This window comes from Xenopus laevis, chromosome 6L (assembly GCF_017654675.1).
Source record: "Xenopus laevis strain J_2021 chromosome 6L, Xenopus_laevis_v10.1, whole genome shotgun sequence".
Taxonomy (NCBI): domain Eukaryota; kingdom Metazoa; phylum Chordata; class Amphibia; order Anura; family Pipidae; genus Xenopus; species Xenopus laevis.
In genome coordinates this window covers 92,120,931-92,148,930 of record NC_054381.1, presented here as the reverse complement: position 1 = coordinate 92,148,930, position 28,000 = coordinate 92,120,931, and the positions used below count along the sequence as shown (strand labels likewise).

At 37.2% G+C, this 28,000-nt stretch overlaps 1 protein-coding gene across 12 annotated transcripts; it reads left to right on the top strand.

Moving 5' to 3' along the window:
- Nucleotides 1-21: 21 nt before the first annotated feature.
- Nucleotides 22-26,951, top strand: prpf4b.L (pre-mRNA processing factor 4B L homeolog). 12 transcript variants are annotated; one of them, XR_005961714.1, is made up of 19 exons: nucleotides 22-207; nucleotides 2,242-3,393; nucleotides 8,905-9,078; nucleotides 11,500-11,658; nucleotides 12,793-12,874; nucleotides 13,251-13,458; nucleotides 13,674-13,747; nucleotides 14,227-14,317; nucleotides 14,668-14,815; nucleotides 15,988-16,125; nucleotides 16,230-16,383; nucleotides 16,505-16,619; nucleotides 18,971-19,122; nucleotides 20,308-20,394; nucleotides 20,509-20,775; nucleotides 21,856-21,902; nucleotides 22,505-22,578; nucleotides 23,085-23,136; nucleotides 25,962-26,951. XR_005961714.1 is itself a non-coding variant. In NM_001097865.1 (16 exon segments), coding segments are annotated over 16 exon segments (2,877 nt in total). In that variant the 5' UTR covers nucleotides 140-172; the 3' UTR covers nucleotides 20,619-22,113.
- The last annotated feature ends 1,049 nt before the right edge of the window (nucleotides 26,952-28,000 follow it).

Sequence of the window (28,000 nt, the reverse complement as noted above, 5' to 3'; positions counted from 1 at the left end):
GGTTGAAAACATCACACGCTGCCCACAACGTTTTACGACACACAAACAACAAGAAAATAATCATTCGTCGCCTGAGCAGGAACTCATTTTTGCCAGCGACGGAAGTGACGATTTTTCCCCTTTCCGCTCCCCGTAACCTCGTCTCCTCCGAGGTGTTTAGCGAGCGAGGAACATGGCTGCTGTGGATTCGGAGCTACGGGACGCAGAGTAAGACTGTTTATTTTGGCAGAGCACGGATGGTCTAATTGTCCATGGGATACCGGAACGGGAATGGGCAATGGAAATACATTAGGGTTCTTTAATCTGGTTCATTTACTTGCTTCTGCAAAGGCCCCGCCGCCATTCTCTGGAAGGGGGAGGGGAAGTCGGATAGGATTATTTACTATTGAGGGTTTCGGCAGCAGATTCTATTTTATACCCGTAAATCGCTTTTGCCACAAACTCTGCTTCTTGCCTGTACTGTACAAATGGCTTGGGGGAGGGGGTGGCTGTTGTATATAGAACATAAGAACAACTACGAGAAAATCACAACAATTATAACCTAACACATTTCTGGGCAGGTCGTAAATACTGTTTTGAATTGTACCTTAATTTAATGATGTGAGTTAGGCCCATAATAACCTGTTGAACTACACAACTTACATGGCCCCAAGATTTTAAGATGTACCCAGTTAGCCATTGAAAAAATGTAGAAAATGTAAAGTTTAGTGATACCTTTTATTGTCTAACCGAATAAGTAAGAATTGCAAGCTTTCCGAGCATGTCGGGAAAAATACCTGACAAAGGGGCCTGGGTGCTCTGAAAGTTTGCAATTTACACGTTATAACTGTATCACCAAACGTTACACTTTCTACATGACTGCAAGAAGCAGACTGCTGGGAAACGTCAGTGATAGTCCCTGTTAAATCGCTGAGGTGTAAACAAAGGCTAAATACCTATGACGAAATGTTTGTTGCATGCTATGCTTTCTACACTATGTTTTGTTTAAGACCTGTAACATGTGATACAATGTTCTTCCTTATTTTCATTTGACATTTTAAACTGCTTACTTTATTCACTCAATAAACTACCCGAATTTAAAAAAAAAAAAAACATAGGCTAAATAAGTGCTCTCCTCATGTTTGCCCACGTCAATGCAAAATTCATGTCTGTGTTGCAGCTGTAGAGTGCTTTCATTAATTGACGTTTGCATCGAAAGGCATCATTTAGTGAGCAGCAGCATAATTTTTTTTTTGAGCATTGAAATCAGGTACCTCCTAAGGTACCTGATTTGCAATATAATGGCCTGGCCTTGCACATTAATGGTCAAGTAGAATTTGCAGTTTTGTTCGATCTTGTAGGCAGTAATGAATAATGGGGCTGGTTTCATTCCAGGCTAAAACTTATCTTTAAAAATGGCCCCTTTATTAGAGCTCCCTATATAGATCTTTGAAAGCAATGAATTTATAACGTGCTATTGTGCTGCGCTGGTAAGAGCTGTGTGTTTGCTTCAGATAGACCAGTGATCCCCAACCAGTAGCTTGTAAGCAACATGATGTTTTCCAACCCCTTGGATGTTGCTCCCAGTGGCTTCAAAGCAGGTGTTTATTTTTGAAGTCCAGGCTTGGAGGCAAGTTTTGTTGCATAAAAACCATGTGTACTGCCAAACAGAGACTCCTGTAGGCTGACAGTCCACATAGGGGCTACCAAATAGCCAATCACAGCTCTTATTTGGCACCCCAGGAAGTTTTTGCATGCCTGTGTTGCTCCCCAACTCTTTTTATTTTTGAATTTGGCTCACGGGTAAAAAAGGTTGGGGACCCCTGAGATAGACCAATATTGTTTATATAAGCAAGCTGCTGTGTAGTCATGGGGCAGCCATTCAAGCTGGAAAAGGGGAGAAAGGCACAGGATACACAGTAGATAACAGATACTCTATGTATTATACAATGAGAATCTTCAGAATTTACTTATCTACTTTGTATCCTGTGCTTGAATGGCTGCCCCATGGTTACCCAGCAGCTTGTATATAAACTATATTGGTCTTTCTGAAGCAAATACACAGTTTTACCAGTGCATGCTAACAGTATATTATATGTTAATTATTTTTGGTGTTACTGTTCCTTTAAGTACTTCTGACTTCCCTACACAGATTGGAAAAAAGGCAGCAGGTAGTGGAAAAGATGGGTTGGACTAATAGGCATTTTGGAGATTTTAAATAAGTCATAATTTACATTTTGTATATGTATTACCTTATTGCAGAGTGGAAGATGCTGATACATCAGATAAGAGTGGAGTAGAGGAAAATGGAGAAGTCTCAGAAGAAGAACAGCCCCAAAACAAGCACAGCAAACACAAGAAAAAGAAACACAAGCATCGGAGCAAGCACAAGAAACATAAACATTCTTCTGAGGAGGAGAAAGATAAAAAACACAAACATAAGCATAAACACAAAAAACACAAAAGAAAAGATTCTGGAAATATTGAGAAAGGGGATGTTTCCCCTTCAAAGAGGGCAAAACTGGATGACTTTGCTTTGCTGGAAGACTTAGAAAAACAGCGTGCTATGATAAAAGCTGAACTTGACAATGAATTAATGGAGGGAAAAGTTCAGTCTGGCATGGGTTTAATATTGCAGGGTTATAACTCTGGATCTGAAGAGGAAGGTGAGATTAACGAAAAAGCCCGTAATGGTAAAAAAACTTCTTCCAAGTCAAATGCCAAGGGAAAACATGATCTTGATTCCAAACCTGCCTCCAGTAAAGCCAAAGAGAAGGCAAAACATAAATCAGAAAAGAAAAAAACCAAAACCAATTCTGAAGTTGTTAAAGAAAAAATACCAAGCAGCAAATCAAAGGAGAGAAGAAAATCTAAAAGTCCAGCAAAAAGAAGTAAATCAGAAGATCAGCCAAGAAGGTCACCTGCCCTTCACCGGCAGTCACCAGAAAAAAATATAAAAACAAAATCACCTCAAGAAGAAAGGGTGAAGTCAAGAGATAGAAAGAAATCACCAGTGGCTAGTGAGAGTAAAAGCAGAGAGAGAACGAAAAAATCAAAATCCCCTGTTTCTAGAAGGAGCAAATCAAAAGAGAGACGTTCAAAATCAAAAGAGAGGAAACCCAGGAAGTCTGAGTCAGACAGAGATAAAAAGCCTCTTAAATCTCCATCAAAAGATGCTTCTTCTGGAAAAGAAAACCGATCACCTGGGCGTAGAACAGCACGGAGTCCTAAGGCCAGAAGCCTGTCTCCTAAACTGCGTGATAGGGCTGTAAGACACAGCAGATCTCCACCTGTTCATGATCGCAAAAGTAAACAGTCTCCACCAAGAATACAGTCCCCCACAAGGAGAGCTAAGAGCAAATCTGTTGAAAGAAAAAGACGAGAACCAGAAAGAAGGAGGCTATCTTCTCCCAGGTAATAATACAAATTGTTGTTTACCAGTTCTTTAAAGGTTTTTTTTTTTAGTTTACTATGACAGTGTTCTCACCAGCTCTTTTTTGCTGGGCAAAAAGCCCAATGGTAGGACACTATGTATTGACTGTAGATGCACCCAACAAACACTATTGGTGTCTACAAAAACAATGCTATTAGGATGGGAGAAGCTTTAATTATTGAATTATTTAATTATTATTCCCGCTGGCATGCTTTTTTGCCCTCCACTTTTTTTTGGTGGGGAGAACAATGCTATGATAAAGACAGTAGCAATCTAAGACAATTAGAAATTAGTCTTTATTTTTATTTCGTTTTTAAAGGGGTGGTTCACCTTTAAGGTAACTTTTATTATGTTATAGAACGGCCAATTCTAAGCAACTTTTTAGTAAGTTTCCATTATTAATTTTTTTTTTAGTTTTATAGTTATTTGCCTTTTTCTTCTGACTCTTTGTAGCTTTCAAATGGGCGTCGCTGACTCCCTTCTAAAAAAAAAACAAATGCACTGTAAAGTTACAAATGTATTGTTAAAGTTATTATTATTATTATTAACATGTATTTATATAGCGCCAACATATTGCGTAACACTGTAAAGTAAATGTGATTATACAACTACATAACATGAAATACATATATAGAATATATGGAGTAACAAACATCACAATCAATACAGGTACAAAGAGGTGAGGAAGGCCCTATGCATAGGCATACAGTCTAAAGGGAAGGGAGTAATACACAAGGTGTGGGAGTGGGCAAGATCGAAGTAAGTGGGTGAGAAATGTGGTGTTGTATGTGGTGTTGCGTTTGGTAGTTAAGCAGAGTGAGGGTAGGCTTCTCGAAAAAAGTGCGTTTTCAGAGATTTTTTGAAAGCAGAAAGGTTGGGAGAAAGTCGGACAGACCGTGGGAGAGCGTTCCAAAGGAGGGGTGCAGCCCTTCCAAAGTCTTGAATGCGAGCATGTGAGGAGGTAATGAGAGAAGAGTTGAGTAGCAGGTCAGTAGAGGAGCGTAGTAAGTGAGTGGGTGAGTATATAGAGATGAGTTCAGAGATGTAGGGTGGAGCAGAGTTGTGAAGTGCTTTGAAAGTCAGTGTCATTAATTTGAATTTGATTCTGAAAGGTAACGGAAGCCAGTGCAGGGATTGACAGAATGGCGAGGCAGAGGAGGAGCGGTTGCTGAGGTGTATGAGCCTCGCAGCAGTGTTCATTATGGACTGGAGAGCTGACAGTCTCTGGAGGGGGAGGCCAATTAAAAGAGTTACAGTAGTCTAGACGCGATATGATGAGAGAGTGAATAAGAATTTTGGCAGCGTCTTGGGTGATAAATTATCGTATTTTGGATATGTTCCTTAGGTGGAAGTGACATGATTTAATACGTGACTGGATATGAGGAGTGAATGACAGGGCAGAATCTAGGATAACCCCAAGGCACCGGGCCTGGGGAGAGGGGGTGATAGTGGAATTGTTAACTATGATAGATACTTCGGGGATGCTACTGGTGTTAGTTGGAGGAAAGAGAACCATTTCAGTTTTAGAGAGGTTTAATTTAAGGTAGCGTTGCGACATCCAGGTAGAGATATCGGACAGGCAGGAGGAGACGCGAGTTAGGAGTTCTGGGTTGAGATCAGGAGATGAGAGATGAGAGATAAGATGTTGAGGAACTCCAACAGAAAGAGGTTGGGGAGAAGATGATACTCCATTGTAGGAGACACTGAAGGAACGATTGGTGATGTAAGAAGAGAACCAGGACAGGGCTGTGTCACGAAGGCCAAGCGACTGGAGGGACTGGAGGAGGAGAGGGTGATCTACAGTGTCAAATGCGGCTGAGAGGTCAAGCAGTATTAGTAGTGAGAAATGATTGTTGGCTTTAGCGGTTAAAAGGTCATTTGTTAGTCGAGTCAGGGCAGTTTCCGTGGAGTGTTGTTGCTTAAAACCAGATTGTAGGGGGTCCAGCAGGTTATTGTCAGAGAGGAATGAGGTAAGTCGGTTGTAGACTAGGCGCTCAAGTAGTTTAGAGATGAAAGGTAGCAGAGAGATAGGTCGGAGGTTGTCAAGATTGGAGGGATCAAGAGAGGGTTTTTTCAGAATGGGGGTGACAAGAGCATGTTTTAGTTGAGAAGGAAACAGTCCAGTTGAGAGCGAAAGATTAAATAGGTGAGTTAAGGCTTTGATTAGACAAGGATTGGTATTGCGGAGAAGTTTTGAGGGAATTGGATCAAGCGGGCAGGTGGTAAGGTGAGAAGAGGCCAGAAGCTTTGAGACTTCCTCATCAGTGACAGGGGTGAAGGAGCACAGGAGAGACTGGGCAGTGTGGAGGGAGGGTGGTGGAAGTCTAGGGGGGTTGAGTAGTGTAATGTCCCTTCTGATAGTGTCAATTTTGTTTTTGAAGTGCTCAGCAATATCTTGAGCAGAGACAGATGTGCCTGGAGGGGGTGGAGAAGGGGAAAGGAGAGTGTTAAAGGTGGAGAAAAGTTGTGCTGGTTTTTTAGAAAGGGAGTTAATGAGTGAAGTAAAGTATGTTTGTTTGGCTTGGAAGAGGCTGGTGTTAAAGGAGCGCAGGGCAGATTTGTAGCTCCAAAAGTCTGATTCTGAACGGGATTTGTGCCAGCGACGCTCAAGTGCACGTGAGTGTCTTTGGAGCGCTTTTGTATGAGCAGTATGCCAAGGTTGAAGTGGTTTGGGTCGAGAACGTTTAGTTTTTATAGGAGCAAGCTCATTTAGGGCAGTGGTGAGAGTACTATAGTAGACAGAGGTAGCCACATTAGGACATGAGATGGCTGAGATATTAGAGTGAAGAGAGTCAAAGGAAGAAGAGAGATGTGACACGTCTACAGCTTGCAAGTCACGGTAAGTACGTGTTTGGGGAATAGCAGGGGGTGAGGAGGGGGTTAGTGAGAGTTGAAATGTGAGCATATTGTGATCAGAGAGGGGAAATGGGGAGTTAGTAAAATTGGAGGTTGAACAGAGTCTGGTAAATATGAGATCCAGAGCATTACCATTGAAGTGAGAGGGGGAGTCTGAGCACAAAGATAAGCCTAGGGAGGAGGTTAGTGAAAGAAGTTTGGAGACAGAAGAGTTGTTAATGTTGTTAACGGGTATATTAAAGTCACCTAATATGATGGATGGGATGTTAGATGAAAGAAAGTAAGGAAGCCAAGCAGCAAAGTTGTCCAGAAATTGTGCAGTTGGTCCTGGTGGTTGATATATAACAGCAATGCAGAGTGAAACAGGAGAAAAGAGCCTAATGCAGTGAGCCTCAAATGAGGAGAATGATAAAGAGGGAACAGGTGGAAGAACTTTAAATGTACAGCGGGGAGAGAGAAGCAAACCCACCCCACCTCCAAGTCTGTCACCAGGCCTGGGAGTATGAGTAAGGTGTAGGCCCCCATAGGACAGGGCAGCAGGTGAGGCAGTGTCAGTAGGAGACAGCCAGGTTTCAGTAAGCGCAAGTAGGTTAAAGGAATTTGCAATGAAATGGTTGTGTATAGCGGTGAGCTTGTTGCAAACAGATCTGGCATTCCAGAGAGCACATGAAAGATTAACTGGGTTTTTGGGTATAGGAATAAGTGTTCTGTACTGTTTGAATTTGCTCCGGAGAGAAGGAGCTCGTGGCCGTGATATAACTGGGATGGGGTAAGGGCCAGGGTTTGGGGAAATGTCCCCAGCTGCCAGCAGTAGAATAGAAAGATAGACTAAGTGAGAGTGGGATTTATAAGTCCTTGGTTTGTATGAAAAGGAGGAGATTTGTGGAATAGCTAAACAGAGTTACTTTTTATTACTGATCTTTCTATTCAGGCCTTCTCCTATTCATATTCCAGTCTCTTATTCAAATCAATGCATGTTTGCTAGTGTAATTTGGACCCTAGTTACCAGATTGGTTAAAATGCAAATTGAAGAGCTGCTGAATAAAAAGCTAAATAACTCGAAAACCTTCAATAATAAAAAATGAAAACAGATTGCAAATTGTCTCAGAATATCACTCTCTACAAGTCTACATCATACTAAAACTTATCTCAAAGGTGAGCAACCCCTTTAAATTATTTATATTTTTTGCTTCAGCAACTCTTGGGGGCAGATCTATAAGGTCTAGGTGAATTTTCTAAGTGAAAAACTTGAATTTCAAGGTATTTTTTGTGTACTTCGACTAAGGAATAGTCCAACTTCGATTCGAATTTAAAAAAAATTCGAAGATCAAAGTACTGTCTCTTTAAAACTTCGACCATTCGCCACCTAAAAGCTGCCGAAGTGCTGTTTTAGCCTATAGGGAACTCCTAGAACCTGTATGGAGGCTATTGGGGGAGTTTGGGAGATCGAAGTTTAAAAAAACTTTGAATCATAGTAGATCAACGTATCACTACTTCGAATCTTACTATTCGAAGTAGGCCAAATTCGGGCCACGTCGACCCCAAAAAACTTTGACCTCCATTTGGTTGGTCTTTTTGAATTTCAAGTTCGAAGCTTTTTTTAATATGCCCCTTGGTCTTGAATAGTACGTGATTTTTTTGACAAACGGACAGTATTTTCAGTTGCAGGTCGGATATTCAAATAATCACCAAATTAAGCTACATAGATTAGATCTGTCTATAAAATTTGAAAAATGATTATAAATATGAGCATCCCATTTAAAGGGATTCTGTCGTGATTTTTATGGTGTAGTTTTATTTACTGTTTACATTTCTAATAATTCATAATCTTTGTACAATTTTATACTCTTTAGCTGCAAAATTGCCGGGTAGGCTGCTATCTCAGGTCATTGTGCCTGATCCTGAGCTTTCAGAAGGAGCCAGCACTTCACAATAGAACTGCTTTCAGATAAGCTATTGTAGCTCACACCCAATGTAACTGAAGAAGTCACAGTGGGACTTGAATTTGTATTATTGAGTGCTATTCTCATATTTAGGGTTCAAGCACACGGCAGATTCGGGAGATTTAGTCGCCTGGTGACTAATCGCCTCTTCTGCAAGTCGACAATCTCCCCTTTGGAAATCGAAGTGCCGCGAGTGCATTAGCGCTAGCGTTTTGTCATTATAGCAGACGGCAGGCAGGGAGGAAGGCAGTTTGGGGAGATTGTCGCCTCGCAGAAGAGGCGATAAATCACCAGGTGACTAAATCTCCCTGAATCTGCCCATGTGCTAGCTCCCTTATTAGGGAGCTGTTATCTTTGTACTTTCCCATTGTTCTGTTGTTAGGTTGCTGGGGGGGGGGTAGAGGGGGATGATATCACGCCAACTTGCAGTGCAGCAGTAAAGAGTGACTGAAGTTTAGCAGAGCAAAAGTCACATGACTGCGGATCTTTTGAAAATGTATTTCAGTGGAGAAGTCTGCTGGAGTAGCACTATTAATTTTTTTTGTGTTTTGAAAACTGAACCCAGTTTTATTTCTGCCCCTTCAGCAATAATGAGCTCTTATGAAGAAACTTTGTTTGTCTCTGTAGAACCTCATTAACAGCAATGAATGAGATCTGTTCACTCACCATTTACTGTAACTATGTTTTGAGCAGATCAAGAATTAGGGAGGATATCGCAGCAAGACATGATCGAATAAAAGAAGCCAGTCCTCCTAGATGGTCTCCTTCTCGTAGACGACCAAGCAGGTCTCCAGTGCGAAGGCGATCACGCTCCCCTCTGAGGAGGAGCAGATCCCCTAGGAGAAGAAGCAGATCGCCCCATAGACGGTAAATATGAATTGGGTCTCTAGCACCTAAAATAACAAGTCTTATGATTAAATACTGTTGTTTTCAGTTGTGGTTTCTCACTGCGGGCATTTTTTGTGGTATATCAATATTTGAGCTGCATTCAAATCTTATCTTAAAACTGTATTCAAATCTTATCTTAAATGTTTGCACTTTGGTGTTGAAGTGTGATACAGGTATGGTATACGTTATCCAGAAAGCTCTGAATGATCCCAACAAAGATACAATTCATCTGATTGGAGGCAAAACCATCCTTTTGGGGTTTTTTTAAACGTAAATTATTTTTCAGTAGAGTTAAGATATGCAGGTACCAATTAATCCCTTGTGTTTTACATATTTATTTGATTTTCACATAAACAAGAAAAATCACTATGACAGCATATATCAAGCAGACTAAGAGGATGTCAATTAATACCTTTTTCTGAATGGCCCAGGACTCAAGCACTTGGGATAACCTGTATCAACATTATTATTATTAATGTCATGAAAACTACTCTATCAACGACACAACTCTTGGGTTTCATTATAAGGGGTTACACTCAGTCTCTCAATCACCTTACACACAGATTAGACCAACATCAGACCCCCCAAGTCATACACCCAGAAAATTAATTCGCTGCCACCATCTATCATTAACAGGCGATAGAAACCTAATGTGACTATTCCCCTGCCCTCTATAACAGGTAACACAATACAACAATGCATCAAACACACTCTCATATGATAGGTTAAGATCCTACTAGTTCAACAATCACTCCATCAGCGAAAGGGTTAATTTACATTCAAAACACGCTTTCCTGCTAGTCGTGCTAGTTATTCAACATACAAATAAGTAACTTTCACTTTCCACACATACAAAGAGTTAATACACTTAGCATTCATATGAGCTATGAGTTTGTTAGAGCATAAGGACAAAAGTTATTAAAATGTTATTTTACATATTACCACAGTAACAGTGCATATATATAAAAAGCATATTACAAACAAGACATAAAATTGCAAAAACAGTGCGTAAAATAAAAGGGAATAAAAACACTAAGAAAACCCTAGGTACTTTACCAAGTTTAGAATTTGCTGTTGTGCCCCCCTGTGGAAATGTCCAAAAACTAAATGCCTCCAGTGTTAACTCTTGTGATGCCAGAGTAATACTGCCCTGGCATGACAATTAACATTATTTAGAGCGCCATCATATTTCACATCACTTATAGATTGACAGATGCAGGTGATACGCCTTTAGAAAGAAAGTTAGAGATGTCTCAGTCTGGAAAAAGTTTTAAAAATATTGAAAAAACACTGAAAATCTGTTATTCCACTGTCTGGAAGATCTACAAATGGATGGAAGAGGAGTAGTCAGCACCTGGTTTCTCACTTTTCTTTGGAAATGGTGGACATTCTACAATGGCCACTTTCCATTGGCAAAACTGTGTAGCAGAAGATTAATTGAACAGCACCACCTACTCTTCAAATAGTTAAAAAGCCTTTATTAATGCTTTTGTGGGCATCACCACAACATTTCAGGCCATACAACCTTTTATCAAGCTAGATTATTAAGCTTGATAAAAGGCCGCATTTGAAGAGTTGGTGGTGCTGTTCAATTAATCATCTGCTACACAGATCTACAAATTGAAACAACTGTCATTGTTGGCAGGCAGTCCCAGCAAGTTCATCCTGAAAGCAGAACGCGAGATGCTGCAAGAACCATAGAATTTCACCACAGGGCAAACTGGTAGCTTTTCTTCACTACTGATGTTAAAGTACATAAGTTTGCCAGGAAAAAAGACCCAGAGGGCAAGACTAAACACCATGACAACTTAGGCAAAGATCAGGACATCTGGAACAGTGTGCGCAGAACAAACAAGACAATGATAGAGCTGTTTGGCACAGTACCAGAAGACCTGATTGGACTTGACAATGACCCTAAACACTCTAGTAAATCAATAATCTATCAAGAAATGTCTGAAAAAGGATGATAGATTTTGGAATGGGAAAGTCTAAATCCAATTGAGATGCTGTGTGGTTGGGGGGATTTGAAATGGACTATATATGCAAGAACCTTCCCTAAAACATTTTCTCTCTGTTGATGTTAGAAATTGGTAGACAGTTCAAAAAAAATAAAAAAAAAACACACACACACACACACACACTCTCTCTCTCTCTCTCACACACTCACACTTTGAATTGGAATCATATGACTGTATTGAGATAATAGAAACATAATAAACCCAGGCTTATATTTAGATTTAAATACTTTATTAATTTATATTACTCTTCATATATTATGAGAGGAAGCACCCCACTAACATAAATAGCTTATTGCTCCTGGATAAAGGCCCTATCACTTATAAGTATCTGTATAATTTACAGTAGGGGTATTTTATATAATATGCACTGTCTTTTCAACAGAGAAAGAGGTAGAAGAAGTAGATCTCGTTTAAGGCGGAGGTCACATTCCCGAAGTGGACGTTTTCGTAGAAGAAGAAGCAGAAGCAAAGATAAAGAGGACAAGTTTAAAGGAAGCCTTTCTGAGGGGATGAAAATTGAGCAAGAATCTTCTGATGATAAGTATGGGTTATACTTTTTGTGGTTTGTTATAAAACTAAGTATATGCAAGATGTGTTTTAAATACCTGTATGTTGCTGTTGACCATTATACATTCTAAACTACCAAACCTTTCCACTTTATTTGTAATTTTACAAATGTGGTTCTTATGCAGAAGAGATAAAATATTTATGGAGATACAAAGGAGCCAAAACCTCTGATGAGAAATTAAATCAAGATGAATTGGATGGATTTATGAACACTTAGCATTTATTGCATTAAGTTCATTTTAAAGGTTTACCTTATGTCTGTGGCCTGTCTAAAATAACAAATGTAAACACACTTTACCAGCCATTCGTCCATAATTCCAAAAATATCTAGATCAACAGACACCATTTGAGTAGTTTCTAAGAGCGCAAAATACATTCTCCATATATCTTTTTTAACTGAAATCAGTATCTCTCTGTCCCTTGCTATTCTCTGAGCTGCTGATTCTGATTATTGAAACAGTGTAGCAGAAGCTTGCTAGTTAACAGGCCTGTGAAGTAGCATACAAGGCATTTTAGGAAATGGCTGTAGGAGGCAAGGGCCCTGCTGCCATGAAGTGAGTTGTGAAACTTGCTTCAGGCGTCCGTAGCCTGCAAAGTTACTAGGGTCGGCAGAAAGCTTCTCCTAGTAACTTTAAGAGACAAATTACTGGTTATTACAGGGCCTGGTCAACCCATTTAGGTACTGCTGTTGTGACATTGATTCAGTTGGAGTGATCTATATGCTGGAAGTGAAGCAAAGAATGCACATCACACTTACCACTTCAAAATGAGTGAAGTTTCTTCTTTAACGGTAGATATAAAAACGCAACCCCAGTTTCACTGTGTTTTTTTCTAGTTGACTGGTCAAAGATGTTATAGAAGTTAAGAATAAAAAGTGTGCACACCTTCCACTGTAGAGTAGCTAGTTCCTAAATTTGTGCTCATGAGTCTTGTTAAAACATCTAGCATAGCATCGGTTGGTACACATACCATCACTGACTGTCAGTGAACTTTTAATGAACAATGTGGTTCATTTTGAATGTAAGAATTTACAGAAAGTATTTCATGATATTTGCTGAATGTTTGCAAATCTGTTTTCTGTTTCTGATGAGATGTTTGCTTTTTTAAGCCTGGAAGATTTTGACGTGGAAGAAGAAGATGAGGAAGCTGTAATAGAACAGAGGCGACTACAGAGACTAGCAATTGTACAAGTATGTTGATATAATTATAGGAGCATTTTATTCTGTGTTTGTAACAATCCAAGTTTCCAAGTTAACATAATCTGCATCTTCATACTATGACTCTTTAAAGCTCCTTAAACATAGCATCTGTCAAAATGTTAATTCTTATCACTTATGGAATAGTCTTAATAATGTCCTCTATCATGCTGTTCCATTAGAGAATTTAATGGAACAGCATGATAAACCTTTATTTCTGGGGAACAATCTGATACAATTGAACTGAAAAAAGTATTTGTACGGTGAGCAACCCCTTTGAACAAATAGGTATTATGTTAAGCTAATATTTATAGAATGTTTTCGTTAAATTAGGTTTTGCCTACTAACATATCACTTTATCTTGTATCAGAAATATAGTTACTTATATGAAGACAGCAATATGTCTATGCCGTCGGAGCCTAGCAGTCCTCAGAGCAGTACACGAAGTCGTTCACCTTCTCCAGACGATATCCTTGAACGGGTTGCTGCCGATGTTAAAGAATATGAGAGAGAGAACATTGACACGTTTGAAGCTTCTGTGAAAGCCAAATATAATCTCATGACTGAACAGAATAATGGTAAGAACTTGCTGCTGAAGTTGCAAACTATAGACTGTTTTCTGACTTGCTACTTGTAATTATTAGAAGAGTTACCAAGTCATATTATCCAAGTTTGACTCTTAATTTGTACCATGTTTAGCTCCTAATCTATTCCATATTTTTAAGTAAGTTTCTCTTGTTGTTAAACTATTTACTAGAATACAATTCTAAATGTTTTCTTTGTTTTCTTTAAGGTGCGATTCAGAAGAAGGTATTAGCACCAGACATGTTCACAGAATCTGATGACATGTTTGCTGCATATTTTGACGTACGTATAATTTTTAAGGAAATTCACAAGAACTTCTGGTTTCCCCAGCACCCTGTAAAAAGCCGGGAACAAAACTATAGCTTGGTGTAGAGCTTTGTTTGTAGTGCCCTGCTTGTAGTATAAACTTGTCCATTCATATCTTGAGACAGTTATCTAGTTTAGATGTTGCCTATTCTGGCCACCCACATGTTGGGCATAATCACACTGATCCAAATGGTTGGTGCACAGTTCAACTATCAAATCAGCTATTTGGATTTGCCACTAGCCTGATCAAATATGAATTGGCAAGGTGATTTGTAAAGCCAAGCATATTGTGTAGCACTGCAATGTGTATAGCCATGCATTTGATTTATATTTGTACATAAACGTGACAAGTAATCTTTGCTTTTCGCCCCGGTTTCTGTGTAATGCAGCATATGTATTTTTCCTTGTCATTATTTATCATTTTAAAAGTAACCCATGTAAATTTTACATTTCAGAGTGCTCGTTTTAGGGCTGCTGGAATTGGAAAAGATTTCAAGGAAAATCCTAATCTGAGGGATAACTGGACAGATTCAGAAGGCTATTACCGTAAGCTTTTTTTTTTTTACCTCTCTATGTGTTTAAAAATAATTATTTGCACAACATTGTATTTTGTATACAAATACCGTTGTATATAGTTTGTTTGGTTACTGTGCTTGCTCTCAAGTTTTTGATCTGCATAGTTAGATAAATTCAGTCCGCTTTTAATGATAACATTTATTTAAAACACTAAAAAATGCCTTTATTGGCTGAAAAAATATGGCGTCTAGTATGTTCTTTAAGAGCAAATTGAAGGCTCATTCTTTATTCTTAGTTCTGCATAATACAAGAAAAATTAAGACATTCTCTTTTTAGTAATGCTTTGCTTGGACTATTTACAGTTATCTGCTTTATTTCAGGTGTAAACATTGGTGAAATACTGGAAAAACGTTATAATGTATATGGATACACTGGTCAGGGTGTATTCAGTAATGTTGTACGTGCTCGGGATATGGCAAGAGCAAATCAAGAGGTTGCTGTCAAAATTATCAGAAACAACGAACTTATGTAAGTTTTTCAAATATGCTACTTCCAACTTGTCGAGTTTGTGGTTGCAAGCCCAGCATGCATCTAAACTTGATAAGAGAAAATTTCCAAATATGTTTCCACACTGTGCCACCACTCCCTCCAATAAAACTGGGAATACAAAGTATCCATATCCAAGTGGAAATATTATTTAGTTGGTTAATAACCAGAACCATACACAGAGAGATAAGGAAAAGTTGTGGCAGTGGTTTTACGTCGCCCAATTCTTTTACAATATATCCCCATATACCCCCTGAAATGTATGATTTGGTGACACATACTTACCCCCCTGTAGCAACATTAGTGCACAATTCAAGAGTGGGCTTTTTTCACAAACACATTAGCACTGGAATCCTTTTCCCTCATGCATGCATGGTCTAGCACTTAACAAGCATAGGAACCTGTGACATAAATTTTAAACAACTGACCGTTAGTGTTACGACTGTATGTTTGAAAGTTAGAAGTTAGAAAGTTACATCATCTTTCATTATATGAGGAGATCACCTTAACTGGTGGTGCCCTTAAAAAAAGATTCCTTTAATTTGTTTCAAAAGCATTTGTGTTGATTTTAGAGATTTCTCTGTGACGGAAGCTTTCACATTGAGCTTCAAAAATACAGTCAAATGCTTTTGATTTTAAACATTGCTCTTAAGTACACCTTTATGGGCAGATTTATCAAGGGTCGAATTGAAAATTAAATTTTCAAGTTTTTTTTATGATCAAAACTTTCAAATTCTATTAAGGAAGAAGTTATTCAAATTCAATTAGAGTTTTTTAAAAAAAATTGAATTTGATTTTCGAGATTTATCATACTCTGGCCCTTTAAGAACTCAAATTCGGCTATTCGCCACCTAAAACCTGACAAATGTTCAAGTCAATGTGAGACCTCCAGGGAGTTGTTTGCAGCCTTCCAAACAGAGTTTTTTTTTTAGGAGAAAAAAACATGAATCAAATTCTATTGGAATTCGATTTGAGTTTTTGGGTACATTCTATTCATCCAACTTTTAAAAAATCGATTTTATTAATAAATTTAGTCGAATTGCGAGTTCATGGGGATTTAAAAAAACTTGCATGAATTTAAAATTCAACCCTTGATAATTGTGCCTCTTAATGTTGAGATGAGTGGATGCTAAATTTACTCTTTTTTTAATTAGGCAAAAAACTGGTTTGAAAGAACTTGAGTTCCTTAAGAAGTTGAATGATGCTGACCCAGATGACAAGTTCCATTGTTTACGATTATTCAGGCACTTTTATCACAAGCAACATTTGTGTCTAGTGTTTGAGCCACTCAGGTAGTGTATTCTTCATTTTCATTTTTTTTTCTTTATTATTATTATTAATTTATGACAATACATCACAGGGCGTTTTCTCAAATTTTTAATAACATTTTTTACAGCATGAATTTGAGGGAGGTTCTGAAAAAATATGGAAAAGATGTTGGACTGCATATTAAAGCTGTGAGATCCTACAGCCAGCAGCTCTTTCTGGCATTAAAACTTTTAAAAAGATGCAATATCCTTCATGCTGATATTAAGCCTGATAATATTTTGGTAAGACTTTTATAGAATATATTTGTATTTTGAAAGTGTTTAAACTTGGTACATTTAAAAAGCATATTGCTTGTTCATATTATATGTTGTCTTATATTGTTTATTTTATCATCCACCTCAGGTAAACGAATCCAAAACTATACTGAAACTTTGTGATTTTGGATCAGCATCTCATGTTGCAGATAATGATATTACGCCCTACCTTGTCAGCCGATTTTACAGAGCACCTGAAATTAGTAGGTATCTTATGTTGAGCAGTCATTGACCACTTAATATAATCTCTGCTGCTTAACAAAATGCAATGCTTTTTACATTTTTTAAACATTACACGCAGAGCTGTGAAGTCAGAGTCGGAAACAATTTTGGATACCTGGAGTCAGTCGCCAAAAAATGCTCTGACTCCTAATAACTTTAAATACAAGCACTGAAAATAATCAAATCAGATTTAAGAGCTTCTATGAAGGAGGATATGGCAGAAGCAATTCTGTATCTAAGAACAATACTTTAGTTAATTTTGGATTGTATTTAACAGCTATTCTACACCTAAATGTCAAGTTCAATTAATATAAAACTTGTTTTAGGTTTTCCAATATGTAGTTGTGGTTTATATTTTTGAGCTTTGGCAGTGATAAAATGCCTTGTATGCTGTGTACCTAAAGATATACTGTATAATATACATATACTGTTAGCATGCACTGGTAAAAACTGTGTGTTTGCTTCAGAAAGACTACTATAGTTTATATAAATAAGTTGCTATGTAGCCATGGGGGCAGTTTTACCAGTGCAGAGCAACAGTACGGTACATAATATTTTAATAACTTTGATACACTTGCAGTTTTTACTGTTCTTTTAAAAACAGAGGAGTCTGAGTCAAAGGATTTATGTACCAACTCCAGAGCCCTGGTTACCAGTCTTTTGCTCCTCTGTATCTAACTTTTAGTTCAGGGGTTACTGGGTGTAAATTACTTTCATGGTAATGAAGCAGCTAACCTTTACACATACATATGAGAAAAGACCAAGGTCCATGAAGTTCAACTCCTCTAAATGAACCCAGTGCACATATATACACATACTTGCATCTACTCGCATAACCTCACTGCCCTCACTGTTAAAGGAGAAGGAAAGCTACCATGGCTGTTTATTGCCAATAGATTAGCCACAACTGTGCAAGCTAGAACGCCATTTTTATGCTTTAGAATGCTTTTCCATACCTGAGTAGCTCTAGACACTGCCTGTTTGTTTAGGATAGCAGCTGCCATATTAGCTTGCTGTCACCTGCCTGAATCTCTCTCAGATTACAGCAGGGAGGGATAGAGGAGCAAACTGAGCAAGCCCAAGCCCCGGAGGTTTAAGCTGAAAACATGAAGTCTGATACAGAAGCCCATGTATACACAATAGAAGGAAAGAAATGTGGTGTTTTTGACAGGACTCAGAGCAGCATTACTTTGAGGGTTTACTAATATATTCATATAGACGTTTCTGATAAAGCTTACTTAGTTTTAACCTTTCCTTCTCCTTTAAGAGGGAGTCTTGGTACTGCTCTTGTTTGAGAAATTAGTCCTTCTTTGAGACGTACTTGTAAATTCAGCTCACTGTAGGTCGAGCATAGTCCGTATATAGTTGAGTTTAGGTACATGCCTGAGTTACTACTCTATATAGCAAAGCAGTTTTGGAGCGTGGTATTTATGATTGTATATTAATTTTATCCTGCAAGAAGCAGCATGGGTGCTCTCATTTATATTAAATACATGCAGATACTTCGAGTAACTCTCTGCCAAATAACCTACCAAATAACCTAGGTCCTAGGCAATTGTGTATTGTTTGCATTTAATGTAAAAAGTGACTTATTGGTCGGTTAGCGCATTGGACCATCTTGCTTATAGCTGCCTTTAGGTTCCAGTATTCCACCTGATCTTTTTACAGAGGAATCCATTTGGCCTAAATCCAAAAATTATGAGTTTGTTGCATCACTTGCAACATATACTTGAAAAAATGCAACTTTTTTTTGTTTTGGTGATGCTAGCCCCTATTGTTATTTCACTGCCACAGTTAACAGTTTCATATGGCAGGAAAAATTCAGTGGTATTTTTTCTGTGAAGATTGACATTCATCCAGGTCATTATATATCTGTAGAAATAAGTCAAATCAACTGGACTTGCTGTATTTTTTCCTAAAGGACATTTCACCAGTCATCCAACTGGCTTTCTCAATTCAGAATAACTTGTAAATAATACTTTCTCGGGAATATATACTCTGAAATGTTGCTCCAGTGGGATTTTGTTTTTACATTTGGAACGTTTATTGGTTTTAAAGTTTTAGATCACAAAAAAAGTGTTCCAGCATATTATCATTGACGAGCATAGTAGTATTTACAACATTCCGTGTAATGGTGATCATGCACTACAAGGTTCTTTCATAAGTTAAAATTTAATTTGGTCAAGCTCCTCTAGGAGGCTGTGCCTGATTCATGGGAAATTTTTTAAACAATCGTTTAGTGGCTGTGCTAACAGTCTGCTTATACTTTAATGTTACATTTGTTTGTCCATATAGAACAGAGAAGCTTAATTATGTCACTATTCTCTTACAGTAATTGGAAAAATGTACGACTATGGAATAGATATGTGGTCAGTGGGTTGCACCTTATATGAACTCTATAATGGAAAGATTTTATTCCCTGGCAAAACTAACAATCACATGCTAAAATTAGCTATGGATTTGAAAGGAAAAATGCCAAACAAGGTAAGTTACTAGTTTAGTTAGATGTAGTTACCAAGTTTTATATGTGTAAAATGTCCAATCTTAATGAAATTATTACTGTATCTTGTTAAACACAGTTCCAATTTAGCTTTTTTTTTTTTTTTTTATAACATGAACAATATTTTCCACCTCTCCTTTAGGCCCATGGGACATTCTCAGCTGTGTTTTTCTGCTGGGGGAAAGCACTGAGTTTAGTATTGCAGCCTGTCATTTGCTTAAATAGTGTAAAAACTATGTTTTTTTTTTAAATATTTGTAAACAAATATATGTGTCAACAAACACCACTCACCAAGGTGATATTTAAATATATTTAATGTGTAAAAATGTGTTACAGAAAATACATACAAATTAACAGATACCTAGCCAGTCAAATGCTCTATTGACAGCCTACCAAAATAATATGTATGTATCAATATGTTGTATAAAAGTTTTGTGTATGTCTGTATTGTGTGAGAGTCAGTGTGTGTCTGTTTGTGTGTGTCCAGTGTGAGAGCGAGAAACTTCTTTGTCCAGGGATATATTCAAAACCTGTGGGATTCACCTCCCCCAGCCTACCCATAAGACATTCCATTTATTTCCTGTAACCTAATCCCATCCAGACGTAAGGAACAAATGGAGTATGGGAATCAGTGTGTGAAAGATGTGTGAATGACAAGTCATGAGTGCACGAATGAAACATATTCAAACTTAATCAATACTGGAATATAACCATTTTTCCAATACCCAATATTTAACAAAGAGAATCTGCCTTACACTATAGTGCTGACAGTTGGATTTCGTCCAGAAATCACATATTTCACTGTTTTCTTACTGAATTGTGGCTTTCTTCTGGTATCAGGCAGATTGTAGAAATAAAAAGCTCCCTGGCCACTTTTGGGTACTTCTCCATTGGTAGAGAAGATGCCTTGGTTGTTACTTTTCTGTACTTGCCTGATAGGAGTATACATGGGCACTACCTTGTCTATCGCAGTCTATGTTCCTTCCAAATCCATTGTCTGACAAATTGAGATACTTGTGACTCTGGAAGAGTGCAGAATTGTCCTCCTACTTATGTGCAGGGGGAACGACTTACTAAACTGAAGATGCCTCTGCATTAAATGATTAGATCTTTGCATGCCTTCTTTAGAGTGCTTGACACAAAGCTTTTTTTTTCTTTTTCCTTTACAGATGATTCGGAAAGGTGTTTGTAAGGACCAGCACTTTGATGCAAATCTCAACTTTATGTACATTGAAGTCGATAAAGTAACAGAAAGGGTATGCCTTTTTCTTTTATGCACATTTTACTCTTTTGGGAACAGATTTTTTTGTATTTGGTTATTTTCAGTGCTATGAATTCCAATCACATGTTTTTTTGTTTTTATACCATAGGAGAAAGTTACCGTCATGAGCACTATTAACCCAACAAAGGACCTATCGGCAGACTTAGTAGGCTGTCAACGACTTCCAGAAGATCAACGTAAAAAAGTACATCAACTTAAGGACTTGCTGGATCAGATTCTAATGCTAGATCCAGCTAAAAGGATAAGCATCAATCAAGCTCTTCAACACCCATTCATCCAGGAAAAAATCTAACTGTTCCAAATGGTTTCACTATCTCCCGCCAGATCTGAAGACCTTTTCCAGCAACTTATTAATGTATATAAATCTATAAATCTTTCTCCTGCAAAGCTGAAAAAGCATGACTTGTTTAAATAACAAGGAAGGTTTTGGTTTCCTTTTTTCAGAGCTGTTTGAGTAAATGATATATCTACACAATGTTTCCACTATCAAACTGACTGTAAATTGATAGGAAAAGTTATGTCTGCAGTGCTAATGCAGTCTGCTGTCAGTTACACAGTGTTGGAATTTAATGCTTGGATGTTGATATTTTATTTTTAGCAGTCATGGCTCATATCTTTTATTTTTTACTTTTATTAAATTCGTCTTTTTGGTCTTGAGAAAACTTGACCAGCATAAATGCTGTTTATATTCACATTTCCCTAGGTTGTGTGCACAGGCCTCTGCACCATGCCCTTGTACTAGTCAGTGCCGAAGGGGGGCCTATTCCTTCATGAGCCTACCTCCAGGGATGGTTTCCTCTTTTAAAGCAGGTTGTGTACAACTTTCAGTACACTGAAGGTAAGCTAAACCATCAGCATCACTGGTATTTTTAAACGTCTGTGTTTGTATATTATATAAATAACTATTGCTTTTGTCAGCGGACAAATGAGAATTTGATTTCTAGTGGCAGAGTTAACCCCCTGCATGTTTCACAAGTGACCTGTTGTTGGGATTTCTTTATGTTGCGTTTGATTTGGACTGTATAACAGCAGCAGTTGCAACACTTTCTCTTCAATACTGTTACCATTGTTTGCGCACTTGATGGATAAAGCGCCTTCAGTGTACTGTCTAAGTAAATTTTGTACTTTTTTTTTTTTTTTTTTTTTTTAAATCTGTTTTCTTCATATTGAGCATTTAATTCATGTGTTATAATGACCCAGAAATGTTACATTCAAAATCAAATATGGGGACAATGTTGGTCATGTTTAAAATAACATTTTAACAAACCAAAATGTATGTCTTGAAATGTGCATTTGTGTTATTTCAGTCTGTGCCAAAGGGGTTCCCGTTTTTTCTGTTCATGGTGATTCTCTCTGGCACTGACTGAAGTTTCTGGTTAAAATGTTAACTTTTCTCTGTTTTCATTACTTGTGATCATGTTGTCTTTCAATACAGGCATAAACTCTTCACTCTTGAACAAAAGCAGCTGCTTTTTAAAAGCGGTAATTGCTTCTTTACCTTTTTATTTCTTTTGTAAATGAAGCTTTTCTTTGAAAAAAAAAAGAAATCAGTCTTTAAATTGTTCTTTTGCATAAACTGACTTTTCACTTCTTATAAAGTGAAGATTGTTCTGCTGCATGTTCAGTGACCCATGCAGGTATCTGTATGTTTTCAGTATGCATCATTAGATAATAAAGTCTTTTGTGAACAAGTTATCTGTAGCCATTTTTAAGAGCTTTCATTTGATTTGTTGCCCTACAACTGGTAACTGTGGACATCCAACTAGGGATGCATTATTTCTTGCAAGCATTTTCCCACAGAAGATCATTTGCATTATCTTACCAGCCCTCGGATAGCTAAATTAGGCCAGCATTCCCAGCTCCTGTGTTTCTTTTTTTTTTTTTTTTTCTTTAAATTTATTTTCCCTTTTTTGTCCTCTTAGCCATGTACATATATATAGGTTTGCCCATACCGCATCTGTTTTTTTCTAATGGATAATACAATGCCCCTGCTCATAATCAGAGTAATGTAAAACTTCCTGATGACTTGGTGTTGACTAATATTTGTGCTGTTTTCTCACTTTTCCTCTTGATGGTGCTGAAAGGAAATAAAGGAAAGCAAGACACAGGCCTCCCAGCGTCTGATTTGCTGAGACACCAGCATCACCTTCCTCACAAGGTCATTTCTGACAGCATGTGTAGATAAGCATTTAGCAAAAATATTCAGACAAAATGGATTTACCCACAGTTTTATTTATAAAAGGAAATCCTGTTTATTAGTTTTAAAATGCAAAGCACTTGTTCCTGGTCAAAAAAATCTATACAAAAGTATGGATAGAAATGATGTAGGTCTTTTTTTGTATCATTTCTGTTTTTCTCTGCAAATAAAAAGGGAATAATCCATTTTGTGAAAGGTGGATTTTTTTTGTTGAGTGCCCAGTTTATGTATATATTTCTAACATTCCGAAGGGCAAGATTTGTTATGCCGAATCACAGTTGATAGTATTGAGTTTCGCAGGATTTCTAAGATTAGAAATTGTGGATCCTCGGATGGAACCACCTCGCAGCATCTGCTCAGACAAGAAAAAGATAGAAATCTTTGCAAAATATTAGACTCTCTGCAAAAAGCTTTGTTTTTATATTGAAGGATAAAGTTGCTGGTTTACCCGTTTCTTTGTGTTTTAGATGCAGTTTGGCTGAAGACGATTGCAAGAAGACCAACACCAAGGTTCCTTTTGTAAGAGTGAAACACAAAGTTTGACTTCTTAAACATTTTTAATTAAACAGATCTCTGTATAGTGATGTTTTATACATGTTTATAGGGACACTGACGCAGTTGGAAATATCATTTGTATGGCATGCCGGGGACATCTTTCCTAGGGATGACATTTATTTTTCCAATCATGTGATTTTTGCAGATGGAGCCTTCAATTTCCTCTCTGCGTTCAATGTGAATGCTTAGGATGTCAGTTTGCTGGCAGCTTGTATAGAAGAATGCAGCAGCTGTCCAACTTTTTAACCATCCTTGGACCTGAAATTTTTTGCCAGTTCTAATCGTTTAAAAAAGCATGTATTTTTCAGTTTTATTTTAAGTGTGATTTCTAGAAAATCCGGTCTTGTGGATGGCATACAAATTGTCTACCAGATTGAGTTAATGTCCCTTTAACACCTAAAATTTTATAATATGTACCTGCATAATGTTTCATTTCAGAAGTTGTCCTGAAACTATTTTTCTAAAGATGGATTTAGCAAGGAGTAAAATTAAAAATGTCAGCGATAACATGTTTTTCTATGTCACTGTAATATATGGAGTTACGGATGAATGAAATTGAGTTAATGGAGTAAAAATTAAACGTTCACCCTGACATTGAAATTTACTTTGTATTGAGTTGTGCACAATAAAAGGAAATTTTATTCAAACTCCAGGCTGGAGTTTGAATGTGAGGCCTGAGAAGAAGCAGAAGTAGGTTTTAAAATGGCAAATTGCTATTTTTTACATTACTGATACAGGTATGGGATCCGTTAACCAGAAACCAGTTATCCAGAAAGCTCTGATTTACGGAAAGACCATCTCCCATAGACTCCATTATAATCAAATAATCCAAATATTTTAAAACGATTTCCTTTTTCTCTGTAATAGTAAAACATTACCTTGCACTTGATCCAAATTAATATATAATTATATATATATATATATCATTATTCCTTAATGGAAGCAAAACCAGCCTATTGGGCTTATTTAATAGTTACATAATTTTTTAGTAGACTTGAAGATCCAAATTACAGAAAGACCCCTTATGCCGAAAGCCCCAGGTCCCGAGCATTCTGGATAACAGATCCTATACCTGAATCATGAATGCGTAAACTGATCACTGCCTGCTGTGTGGCCCAGGTAAGGGCCAGGCAGTATTGTAGCATATTGTACTGAAGCAAGAAGCATCTCTTGACATATCCCTATTCAGTTCTATTATTCAATGTAACAGGATAAATAGAACCGAGCAATTAAGCCCCAGGTAAGGATTTCTGCTTCAGTTAATGAAAAGGTTGCCATTCTGCTTGGCCTGGCTAAACAGCAAGGGCTGCTCATTTCACACAATCTTTATATTAGCAGTGTAAAACTGCTAGTACCATGGGAAAAAATAAATGTAAATTGCAAAAGTTCTTCAAAAGGACAAGGAGCAATTATATCATGTTATACATAGGATATACCTGTATTTCCTTTTTCGGTAATCATTTCGTATCTAATGTGTAAATCAAAAACCTTACGTATTTAGGAAGGTCTTCATAAATCCAGGTCTTTTTATGCCATAATTAGTAAAATTGCTAAGGAATCATAAGAACATTTCTTATTTATTTGATTACTCAGTACATGCAGAACTTATGGTTCATTCAAAATTCATTATTCCTAACCAGAAGTTAAGGTTTTTCATAGTTTTGCAAATGTTTCATTGTTTACCGTAAAACTAAACTTCGTCAGTAACTTACTGAACTTTAAATTATCTAAACAACTTTTCACAAATTACATCCACAAAGCAGTTTATCACCAAAAAAAAGCATTAAATGGAACTGCGTGAACCAATGAAAAGGCAAAGTTATGGTTCAGTAATTCTCTAACTTAAAACAGCACATTTAGAGTCCATTTTTATTTCTAGTCTATTTTTCTTGACATAAATACAGATTTTAATACTGAGAGAATTATCTATATATATTTTATATTTCTCAGACTACATGGTTTTTGATTTTTGAGACACATTTTAGAGAGAGAGATATATATTTGGGGAAGTTATTTTTTTTTATTTGGTTGTTGGATAACTTCAAATGTAGTAACTTTAAAAACTGTATTCATCTGTCTGAAATGACATTTTGTTCAAAAATCAGAGACCAGACACTATGCAATGATAGGGTAAATAAGTAAGAGGAACATTATTTCACATCATTGTGTATTTACATTTTATTAATTGACAAATCATTGCGTGTCTTTAGTCTATTGGTTACCTATTCATGTTTACTAAGTAGAACAGCAGATTGCTATGTTAAAAATACTTTATCTTCAGGATTCGGCTTTTTGGCAACAGAAGAATCTTTTTTTGCAAACGTTCATTAGTTTGCTATAAAGGGTTAAATGCTTTTATTTCTAAGATACTGTATTTACATTGTTTTTCTTGCGAAGAAAGCAAACTACTGTTTTTAGCTCATGTTCCTGCTCAGCGGGCTGGAAGATCTGCTTTCATTATTAAATACTGTTTTGCCACTTTATATCTTGTGATAAGACACCAAGGAATCCGGAAACTGTACTACAGCCTGTTGAATAAGAGATTTAAGAAAGTATAAACCAATTTCTATAAATATATTCTCTTCTGTGCCTATTAATAGTACATTGATTTTAGGGTGGCAAAGAAGAGGGGCAGATTTTGCCCACTTATAAGTAACCCACTAATATGTGATTATCATTGGTTACAAGAGCTGTATACCTGTTTTCATTCCTCCATACACTGAATGATTGCATTTTTCTTTTATATTTGTTATTGTAAACTTATACATTTTTGTCTTTTTTGTACATAGGGTAAGATACTCTACCCCCCTGGAATTTTTGGTGACTGTGAAGAGAAGAAAGAGTTCACTTTGTCTTTCCGTTGTTCATGAAACATAGAAAATATGTTTAGAAAATAGACTATATTTAGAAATATAGTTTCCATATATGAATGCAAGGCCTCTGGCTCATGCCCCTCATAACAGAGAGAAACGGCAAGATGTTGGGGTCTTTATGTATTAAGTATAAGTGAACTGCTTTTGGTTGTATACCTTTGTGAGAAACCTTTGTGCACATACAAACCACAACCTCAAGATCACTACAGATTTTATAAGATATCAAGGCATAAATCCTGATGTAAAATGGAATTTGGATCCAACAGTTTAACAGAAACGGGGCATTGCCTGATTTGGTCTGTTGACACAAGAGCTTACTCTAAAACAACACGTTACTTAGAAGCAAAGAAAATGTATAAAGGTAGCTGTAATCTGATTTAGTTAAGCCACTTAGGCCCCTTATTTGTAGAGATCAAATGTATCTTTTCATCATTGTGGCAATACAATGAAGTTATATAAAGTTATCAAAGTGATTGGTAAATTTGATTTACGAAGCAGAAAAAAAGATGGGTGTTCAGTACGATCACCATTATGGGTCAGATTTTTATTTTAGAAGAATTTTACTATTAACTATTTCAAGGCAATGTTTGATCGCTTCTGACCATTTCTTTTGGCTTAAGTTGTCTTAGGGCACTGGAATTTGGAAGTTTTGGCGCCAGAGTTTAATCTTCTCTAGTGCGTATAACACTGTCCGAAGTTTCCTTGCCACCGGCCATAATGCAAATCCTTTTTAAAGTAAATCCAGCCAACAATTTTGCAGCTGTTGTCTCTTCAGAACGGTTTCAGCATTTATGTTTAACCGATATGTTATGTGTCAACCGATATCTTGTTTGAAAGTATGTGTATAACTATTATGGATTTCCCTCTGTAAACAAACTTTTTAATAAATGAGAATTTTTCCCCAAATTTAAAGTGGTCGCTTTTCTACATTCTTCATTACTGTGTGTTTAACTCTAATAAACAGGTTTACTATTGATACCATATGTTGTGGTGCCCAATTCTAAATCCACCGGTCATTACTATACTAATATAAAGGTCTAGCAAGTGGGAAGTGTAACTGTTCCTCCGCTTTAATCTACTCTCTGGAGTATCTGTGCCCAGGCCGATGCAGTGTCTCTGTGTGCAGACACAAATGGGGAGGATTTTGGCACAAAAATGCTTGTTTAAGCATTTCATTGTTGAAATCTGCACTGTGAGCAGGAAGACACCTGGCATCCAAGGAGACGACCGTCTACTTGACAGATGTTTTAGAGCTTACATAGTAACATAGTAAGTAAGGTTGAAAAAAGACATGTCCATCAAGTTCAACCTTTTAGTTTTATTTTTTATCTGCCTAACTGCTAGTTGATCCAGAGGAAGGCAAAAAACCCATCTGAAGCCTCTCCAATTTGCCCCAGAGGGGGAAAAAAAATCCTTCCTGACTCCAAAATGGCAATCGGACTAGTCCCTGGATCAACTTGTACTATGAGCTATCTTCCATAACCCTGTATTCTCTCACTTGCTAAAAAGCTATCCAACCCCTTCTTAAAGCTATCTAATGTATCAGCCTGTACAACTGATTCAGGGAGAGAATTTCACATCTTCACAGCTCTCACAGTAAAAAAAAAAAAACCCTTCCGAATATTTAGGCGGAACTTCTTTTCTTCTAATTGGAATGGGTGACCTTGTGTCAGCTGGAAAGACCTACTGGTAAAGCATTAGAGAGATTATTATATGATCCCCTTATATATTTATACATAGTTATCATATCACCCCTTAAGCGCCTCTTCTCCAGCGTGAACATCCCCAATTTTGTCTTTCCTCATAGCTAAAATTTTCCATACCTTTTACCAGCTTAGTTGCCCTTCTCTGTACCCTCTCTAATACAATATTGTCCTGTTTGAGTGATGGAGAAAAAAACTGTACGGCATATTCTAGATGGGGCCTTACAAGTGCTCTATACAGTGGCAGAATGA

Bases quoted from the DNA above. Each gene is read 5' to 3' on its own strand.
- prpf4b.L (XM_018266130.2), top strand. From the start codon at position 173: ATGGCTGCTGTGGATTCGGAGCTACGGGACGCAGA. The intron at 14,816-15,987 runs GTAAGTTTTTCA...TTTTTTAATTAG, and splicing joins ATCAGAAACAACGAACTTAT to GCAAAAAACTGGTTTGAAAG. The intron at 16,620-18,970 runs GTAGGTATCTTA...ATTCTCTTACAG, and splicing joins TTACAGAGCACCTGAAATTA to TAATTGGAAAAATGTACGAC.